Source organism: Sceloporus undulatus, chromosome 3 (genome assembly GCF_019175285.1).
Source record: "Sceloporus undulatus isolate JIND9_A2432 ecotype Alabama chromosome 3, SceUnd_v1.1, whole genome shotgun sequence".
Taxonomy (NCBI): domain Eukaryota; kingdom Metazoa; phylum Chordata; class Lepidosauria; order Squamata; family Phrynosomatidae; genus Sceloporus; species Sceloporus undulatus.
The window spans coordinates 233,872,550-233,882,229 of NC_056524.1; the positions used below are offsets into that span (position 1 = coordinate 233,872,550).

Genomic DNA, 9,680 nt, shown 5'->3' on the forward strand with positions numbered 1-9,680 from the left:
TTGTCCTATATTCACTTTAATATGCATGTTAACCACTGAATGAGATCATCCTGAGTTCTGGAGCTGTGTCCCATCTTAGTACTAATAATAGTCAAGTTTATGCTTATTGGGATCAACTGTTGCTACAGTGATGGTCGAAGCCCTGGATCATTATCTGAATTCTGTAATAGCCTGGTGCTAGTTGGAAGTCCGGGCTAGTCAAAACAGTAGAAAGTCCAATCTTAGATTGGTAGTGTAATCTGTTCTGCACTTTGAAGGATCGCATTTGTAGCTTGGTGGTACATCTGAACCCAACGTTGCTCCAGCCATGTTTGGATAGCTGCTGTGGCTGGTGCATCAACTGCATCCCTTCCTAGCGATGGGAGATCTCAGTTATCTATGCTTTGAAGAGTTAAATTCAAAACACACTGCGGAAATAACCCAGTTTGAGGCTGCTTTAATTGTCCTGGCTCAGTATTAGGGAATCCTGGGAATTGTAGTTTATTGTGGCACCAGAGCTCTCTAACAGAAGGCTGAATGTCTCACAAAACTACAGTTCCCAGAATTCCCTAGCATTGAGCTAGGGGAGTTAAAGCAGTCTCAAACTGGATTATTTCTGCAGTGTGTTTTGGACCTTAGTTATGGCTGTATGTTTTGTAGGCATCTAGCATTTGGCCTATACAAACTATGCTAGTTTTCAATTTCTTTCAAGGCCCATTGTTTATACTGTAGTATGCTATAAACAAAATATTGTTTAAATCACCTTCAAAATATTCATCCTGGACAACAGAATAACTTGGAAATACTTTGCTAAAGAAGGACAACTTGTTTTCATTGGGTGGGTTATTAGCCAAAGGTAACTATATTATTGTGCCACAAACAATAAGCACATTTAGGGTTTTATCTGCAAAGGACATCAAGGACTAGTCAAATACTTAGAGGGTGGCAAGGAGATGCTCTGATGGCTGATACTGAGAATGGCATAATGGAAAAAGATCCTGTGATTACTGCAGGAGAAACAGGTCAATCAATACACTGTTCCATTGGCAAAGGAAGAAGGGAATGTCGCAGCACCTTTAAGACTAACTGGTTTTTATGAACTTTCATGGATATAAACCTATTTCATTCTATCCCACTCCTGCAACTGTACAAATAGGCTTTATACCTGAAGGTTTAATTAAAAAAAAAAAAATCAACATTTTACCAAATTTTCATTTCAACCACATAAAACTATGTAAATGTATTTTTGTTGCTGCTAACTGCCCTCAAGTCAATTTCGACCCATGGCAGCCCTGCTGATGATGAGCCATCTCCAAGGCCCTCCTCAGCTCCTGCAATCTCTACTCAAAGTGATCCCTTTAATAGAATCCAGCCATCTCACCTGGGGCCTTCCTCTCTACTTTTCCTAGCATTATTGTTTTTCCCAATGATTCAATGCCTTCTCATAATGTGTCCCAAGTACGACAACCTGAGTTTTATCATCTTGGGTCCCAACTTGGGAGAAAGGCGGGATAAAAATAAATAAATGCTTTGGGTCTGAACTTGGGAAAAAGGCAGAGGTGGGATAAAAATAAAATACATTAATTAAAATAAATAAATTAAATAAAATTTTGTGTGTGTGTGTATATATATATATATACATACACATACACACACACACAATTTATATATATGTTGTGAGCCACCTTGGGTCCCAACTTGAAAGAAAGGCGGGATAAATAAAATTAATTAATTAAAATAAATACATTAAATAAAATTTTGTGTGTGTGTGTATATATATATATGTACAGACACACAATTTATATACTGTATATGTTGTGAGCCACCTTGGGTCCCAATTTAGGAGAAAGGCGGGATAAAAATGAAATAAACAAAAATGAAAGGAGATTGTGGTGCCAGAGCTTTCTGACAGAGAACTAGGCTAAATCTCTCTGACAAACGCGGCGCTGCTAGAGTGCCATAGCGGGGCCCAAGGGCTTTATTTCCCAGTGACTCTGGCTCCTCCTGCCATGAGCGGAACCCTAATCCCTCGGAACAGAAAAGCGGCGGCGCTTGTTTCCGGGCGGCGCTTCTTTGGGGGCGGACCGCGCTGCTGCTGCTGCTGCTGCTGCGCTCGCTTCCACAAAATGGCGGCCTCTTCTCTGCTGCTGCGTTCGCTGCGCTCTGAGGCTTCCAAGCGCCTGCTGGCAGCTGCTGCCTCGGGAGGCCTCCCGCTTGGCTCCCAGCAGCCCCGCCGGGGGAACCAGCGCTGGGTCCGCGCTTATCTGGAGCAGCAGCGGCTGCAGGAGCCCCCTCGGCGCCGGTGAGCCTGGGGCGGACAGAGGGGCCTCCTCCTCTCCCCCGAGGCCTCTTCCAGGGCTCCTGGGATGGAGCTCGGAGGAGGCCGGCGTTTATATGGACGCCCACATCAGGGGTTTTATCTCAGGGAGATCAGGTGCCCTCCTTTGCTTCCATTGCAGCACCTTCTGTCCCGGACGAATTCCAAAAGGTCCGCCATTTTTAGCAGAGCTAAAGCGTGGATTTACCCTTATATGAGTGTTTTTAGCTCAGGGAGATCAGGTGTCCTCCTTTTCCAGGACATGGCCTCCATTTCATTACCTTTTCTCCAGGACAAATTCAAAAAGGTCTTCCATTTTGAGCAGGACTAAAGCATGGATTTATATTTCTGTGTGTTTTAGGTCAGGGTGACCAGAGGTCCTCATTTTCCAGGACACAGCCTCCATTTCAGTGCCTTCTGACCAGGAGGGATCACAAGGTCCTCCATTTTGAGCATCACTAAGAAGCATGAATTTACATCTGTATGAGTGTGTTTAGCTCAGGGTGACCAGAGGTCCTACTGTTCCAGGACATGGTTTCCATTTCAGCATCTTCTGTCTAGGAGGAATTTGAAAATGTCCTCCATTTTTAGCATAACTAAGAAGCATGGATTTATACTTGTATACTTTTAGCTCAGGGTGACCCGGCACCCTCCTTTTCCAGGACATATCCTTCATTTCATTACCTTCTGTCCAGGAGGGATTACAAAAGGGCCTCTATTTTGAACAGGACTAAGAAGCATGGATTTATATTCTCATGTTTTTAGCTCAGGGCCCTCCCTTTCCAGGACATAGCCTACATTTCGGCTCATGGCGACCCTGTGGACAGGACATCTCCAAGATAGCACCCTATCCAAGGGTGACCAGGCATCCTTCTTTTCCAGGACATGTCCAGGAAGAATTCCAAAAAGTCCTCCATTTTGAGCACGACTAACAAGGACAGATTTACACTTATATCAGTGTTTTTAGAGATCAAGGTGACCTGGCATCCTCCTTTTCCAGGACATGGCTTCCATTTCAGCATCTTCTGTCCAGGAGGAATTTGAAAATGTCCTACATTTTGAGCAGGACTAAGAAGCTTGTACAGTGTGCCTATGCCATATGTTGCTTCCAGCTTACACTGAAGCTGCATGACAGAAGCGGCAATGGCACATGCCCCTGTGGCGCATGTACAGCACTGCATGCACAAGCTCCATTCTTTTCAATGGAGTCAAGCATACGTGGTAATTCCCTTATGCAGAGGGGTCTGGAAGCTTGTTTATATACACAACATACATTTCCTTCTGTGCATTCTGTACTAGAGATGGGCAGATTGTGGACTTGGAAGATCTTTGGTATTTTACTAGAATTACTAAAAGGATTTTGAGCCCAGAAGTGTTTAGAGTTCCAGAATTGAATGGAGCTCACAGTCCTTCCCTACAAAGATCTACCCCTAGATGCCCCAAACTTTCTTCATTTCAGAGTATGATTTAAAACAGGAGGATGCCCTTTTTATTGCTGATATTGTCAGATATCAATTGCAGTGTATCATTGCAGTGATGACACACTGCAAATCACAAGAGTTACCAGTAGATCTGGATATCTCTTCTCTTAGCCCATAATATTCATGTGATTAAATGCATGTGTGCAAAATACATGTGGCTGCATACATGTTTTTAATTCTTCTTTCCCTATTATGCTGATTTAAATGCTCCTGTATAGGATGTTTTAGGATCAGACTGTGGTAATAAAGGAAGAATCATAACATGGATATGCCGGGCATTATGTAGCAAGACCAGCAGATTCCTCTGCTTGAATTTCATACCTACCACAGCTCCCTGCTTCCTGTCAGCTTATTAAACGTTACATAGTTTATCCATGCATAAATTCTGCCTATCTTTGAAAAACAACATTTGTGAAGGCATTAGGTGATTTGAAATAATCCAAAGCTCTATTTATAGAATTCTGTTCTAAAAATTTGCATACTAACATCAGTTTATGTCTCTAGAATACTGTCTTATTGTGTATAACCCATTATTTTTTCATGCTCAAATCCTGTAAATATGAAATGTGAACAATCAGGAATATAGTATTTGCTTTGTAAGATCAAGTTTAAAAGAATAGTCTAGAAAGGGCCTTGGTTTTACCCCAAAATCAGTCCTAATTGTTTTGTGTTTTCTCCCCCTTTCATTATATAGATCTGAGAAGCCTAACTGGGATTATCATGCAGAAATACAGGCTTTTAGCCACCGGATACATGAGAAGTTTTTGTTGGATCTTCTTAAAACTGCATTTGTTAATCGTTGTTATATTAAACATGAGGAGTCTAGACGGGAAGCATTGGGGCTAGAGAAAGAAGCAGTTGCTCTTAATCTCAAAGACAACCATGAACTTTGTCTGCAAGGGAACTCTTTTTCACGCTCTTACCTCACACAGTGCTTTGACGAGGCGTATCCAAAAATGCCGCCTGCTGGCATTCAAGCTCTTGTTAACTTTCTCACCAGTGAAGAATTAGTGTCTTACTTAGCCCAAAACCTGTCACTACAAGACTTGACACTCTGCGCAGAATTTCCTGTGCCATCTAATGTGCTTCAGCAGACTTTCTTTGCTGTAATAGGAGCATTGCTGCAGAGCAGTGGCTCACAGAGAACAGAGCTTTTTGTCAGGGTAAGTTATTATGCAACATAAGATTGATATGTATTGGAAAATGAGCACCTACAACATTGCCTGTCATAACGCACAGGATGCAATAAATTGTGTCCTGTTGCCCATTGTACAGTATAATTTCACTGTAAGATTTTCCATTAGCTTTTACTCCATGCTTGCAATTGAAGAAGTAGTGATAGCTGAAGAAGCCTGTAGGCAGAATGATTTTTAAACTGTGCCAAAGAAAATCATTGTTGCTGTAAGGAAGAATAAGATTTCATATATTAGACTTCTATGTTATTCTGAATATATTTCTGTGTGAGCATTTGATTGATATGCTTACTTATGAGATGCTTGGGAAGTATATGGTTTCTTGTATAAACAGGAGGGATTATAGCAGCAGTTAATCCCTTAAAGAAACATACTCAGGTGAGCCTTAATTGCTTAATAAAGTAATTCTGGTTTTCTTGTCAGTCTCAACTTTCAGCTGTTTGGAGTTAGTACAGAAATATGAAACTTGGAATATAGTGGGCATTTTTTTAGCAGTGAGACTTAAAAAGAAGCATTTATAATAATGACTTATGATGGTGATAAGTTAGAAATTAATAATAAATGCTGTTTAATCTACATGCCAGAAATCAAAACATAATGGCATCTGAAAATTTCTCCTTTTTATATACAGGACTTCTTCATTCCTCAACTAATAGGAAAAGATCTCTTTGAGATATGGAATGTTATAAACCCCATGGGTTTGCTGATGGAGGAATTGACCAAGAGGAATATACCTGCTCCAGAACCAAGACTAACTAGACAATCAGGAGCTAGTACTGCACTGCCATTATACTTTGTTGGATTATATTGGTTAGTAAAATTTCCAAGTAGTTGAGATGACCTTACTGAGTGTTCATGTTTGGCTATGCAGTGTACAATTACTTTTCATGACTCTAAACCCACCTTTTATTGATATCTGAGACTTGTACGTGTAGAAGGCATGTCTGTATGCATAGATGAAAGTGACATATAGAAGCCCATAAAAGACCATCTATATTCTCTGTGAATTTATATTATACATGTTTGCATGAGTTGAATGAAATAATCTCATATAGATGTAGTAGGTCTCTAGAGGCTGCACAGGCACCTCTAGAGGGCAGATTGAATTCACTGCACATAGCTAGTAAAAATCTTCTAAGCTGGTGGTGTTATCTTCTGCATTTTTTTAATTGTTCAAAGTATGAGATAGATCTTGTTAAGGAGGAATTACATGTTTATCCTCCTTTGGAGAGAGAAAAGGAAGTACTAATAAATCTTATCACATGGCAGCTGTATAGAATATGGGTGTCAGACTCTTCTGACATGAAGAGACTTGTCTCTGGCATTCTTTGGCCAGATTCACTCCTACTTTGAAATGTGAATTCACAAATTACTAGTTAAATGCCCTCTGTTAAGCTCACTGTAAACAGTTCTGAATTGCTTCATGGATTTCGAACTTTTCAAAAGATGGGTGAGACTATTTAATTATATTACCATGGCTTATCTTGTCTTTCTCCCAGTCTTGCCTTACTTCTTCATTTAACTATTGTTCATTAATAATTCATAATCTTTTGCTTCTCTGGGTTTTTTCCTCCTGAAAGCTGAAAGTAACTGCAAATTCATTTCTAATTTGCAGTAGCCATAACTGATGTTTGTTATTTCCCTGCCAGGTACTTAGTCAGATGCCATTCTGAAATTGTTAGATGCTTATTAGCTTTAATGTTCGTAGGCCTGCATGTTTGTACACTAGGCAATGCCTATTGAGTATTACAATCAGATGCTTAGTTTTGTTTGTTTTTTTAAAAAATAAAGCTGTTTTTATAGTGAGAAAGACAATTCAAGGAAATTATTTTTCAGGGATTAAATGTATCAATCCTATATGAAATGTGTGTATGCACACACCCAGTCAAAATATGAACATAGCCTTTACCCATCTCTTTCTCTACCTATTGAATCTCAACTGAGTTAGAAGAATCTGTTTGAATTGAGAGATGTCTTGACAATAGTATAGTCTGAGCAGAGTTCCACTGAGAATGCTGTTGCTAACACAAAGTGATAGAGGTGATTTTACTAATCCTTCCCATGTAGTTCTCAGCACTATCTCCCCCACTGTCCCATGGAACCTTCTATCTCTCCAGAGCAGATTGGTGAGAAGACCTTGAGATTTCAGGAGAAAGAGAAATATGATGAATATCACCCATGCCAGTAGGATTTCTCTGCCAGATCAAAAGCCTAATAAAAGGAATCATCTTATTCCTAATGTCAGGATACAACCATAGGCCTTAATAGAGTGCTTATACTTTTCATGATGGTAGAATTCAAATACATAGTCTTGTTAGTCTGGAAAATTAATAGGTGAAGGGATCATGTAGCACCTTTGGGACTAATTGAAAGAAAGAAGCTGGTAGCATGAGCTTTTGCAGACTTGAGCTTACTTCCTCAGATTCCCCCATGCATCTGAGGAAGTAGGCTCAAGTCTACAAAAGTTCATGCTACTAGCTTCTTTCTTTCAGTTGGTCTCAAAGGTGTTACAAGATCCCCTTGCATACTGATATACTTTGCATATTGACAACTTTTATCTGCCAGCCCACTTCCTCATTTGGTTTTAGGAAAATGGGCCACATAAAATTGTTTCAGTAAAACAGTTATACAGTAAAGGCAAGAGATAACACACTTAAAATAGAAATCCAGGGGAAAAATATTTCCACAATAACACTCTGCAGAAAGCAGATTGTAGGTTAAAATTGTTACTGAATTGTGCCATTTCAGGGAATTGCTGCTCTAAGAAACTGGCTAAATAAATTAAAAAATATTGTGTTGGGAGGTACTATGAAATCTAGCAGGGTGTATGGGGAAGTCCATACCCATAACTGCAGACCATTGGAAATAGTGTAGTTCAGAAACAGCCTTATCTCAGGATCTGTCATCTCTGTAGGCAGAATTCATAAAGTTGTAAATATGTAGTTTGTATTTGCTGTACTTATTTCTTTTGACTTCTGTTCAAGCTGCACTCTGCTTTTTCTAGTGGGCTGAAGAATCATGGTTCTCTGAGTCAGAAAAGTTTTAGAGTAACTCATACATATCCTTTCAGATAGGTTGGATGCAGACCAACCACATTAAGACACTCTAATTTTTAAGGAGCACAATTTACATATCAAGGACCACTGACCTGTTACTGTATTCCATGAATATTTATTGTATAGCCTTTAGTTGCTTGACAAATGGAATGCAATATTGCTATTGCCTTTTATATATGAAGTAATACTAATAATCCTCATAAGAACATTTCTTCTCTTTTCAGTGATAAGAAGCTTCTAGCTGAAGGGACTGGTGAAACAGTATTAGCTGCTGAAGAAGAGGCTGCCCGTGTGGCCCTACGGAAACTTTATGGATTCACCGAGAACAGACAACCCTGGAATTACTCTTCACCAAAATGGGAGCAGAGAGCAGAAAATGTTATTAGCAGTAATTAGGCAGAAAAAGCTATTTCCTCCATTTGCAGCAGTGATACACTGCAGGGAGCAGGGTTTCGATATCTACTGCTTAATATCACTTTAGAGAACATTTACTAAGTTGAAGAAATAAGGCATTGCATAATAATTAAAAGCTACATGGCAAGACGTGCTGGATCTTGTATGAGGAAAATCTTGCTTAAAATACTAAGGTGAAAGTTTGCAATAAAAACCTTCAGTAATGGCCAATAAAATGTTTTCTCTCAAAGAATAAGATCAATTGATGGTTTAATTTTAAATTTTAAATAATTTAAAACATACTCAAAATTAATCTGAGAGTAACATTAATTTGAGAAACATTTTATGGAGTTGTTTTATATACAAAACATGCTGGGTTGCTTTTATTTTCCCTTGTACAGTCGGCCCTTCTTATACACGGTTTTTTTTATACACGGATTCAAGCATACACGGTTTGAAAATGTTCCAAAAAAGTATAAATTTCAATTATCAAACCTTGATTTTCCATTTTTTATAAGGGACACCATTTTGCTATGTCATTATATTTAATGGGACTTGAACATACACGGATTTTGTTATACACGGGGGATCTTGGAACCAAACCCCAGCGTATAACAAGGGTCCACTGTATATGACAAGATATCATGTAAAGTAGACCTGCACAACATAAGACACAGAGCTCCCTAGGAGGTTTCCTAATAGCTGTTGGATTAGGGAGAGAAATAGAAAGTGACAAAGACTTGAGATAGAGAAAGGAAAAATGGTGTGCAGCACTTTAGGATTGCTTAAAGAAGAAAGTGGATATAGAGGGAATCGGGATAATTGAAGGGGAGGGACAAAAATGTTAAACAAAAATGACAGGTGCAGAGAATGGACAGGAAATCATAGATCCAAAAATGTAACTAGGAGAAATATACAAAAGTGGCAGTGGAGTAATGACAGAGAAAATAGGTGTGCAGGGGGGATGAATACACACTTGTGTGTAGAAGTGAGACACATTTTTTTTTTATGGATGGAAAGTGTCTGAAAAAGTAATGTGTTTGTCTGAATGATGATCTTGAGACAAAGGGTATGTTTGTTTAGGTGATGAACCTGAGGATGAGAGAGGGCTTGGGGATGGTGAAATACGTTAGGCAGGCTCAGCCTCACAACTTTGTCTTCTGTGATGGGCATTTTGTTGTGTTGAATGGGGGCAAATATGTTTTTTAGCTTTGGGGACTCAGGCATCTGAGGCAAAGGAGCCCTGGTGGTGCAGTGGTTA

At 39.5% G+C, this 9,680-nt stretch overlaps 1 protein-coding gene across 2 annotated transcripts; it reads left to right on the forward strand.

Moving 5' to 3' along the window:
- The first annotated feature begins 2,068 nt into the window (after window positions 1-2,068).
- MRPL44 (mitochondrial ribosomal protein L44) lies at window positions 2,069-8,669 on the forward strand. Of its 2 annotated transcripts, none has more exons than XM_042460557.1 (4): window positions 2,069-2,281; window positions 4,472-4,940; window positions 5,602-5,780; window positions 8,251-8,669. In XM_042460557.1, the coding sequence occupies exons 1-4, from the start codon at window positions 2,106-2,108 to the stop codon at window positions 8,420-8,422; spliced, it is 996 nt and encodes a 331-aa protein (XP_042316491.1). In that variant the 5' UTR covers window positions 2,069-2,105; the 3' UTR covers window positions 8,423-8,669. The 2 variants fall into 2 exon arrangements, with proteins under 2 accessions (XP_042316491.1, XP_042316493.1); XM_042460559.1 differs by lacking the exon at window positions 2,069-2,281 and adding an exon at window positions 2,305-2,467.
- The last annotated feature ends 1,011 nt before the right edge of the window (window positions 8,670-9,680 follow it).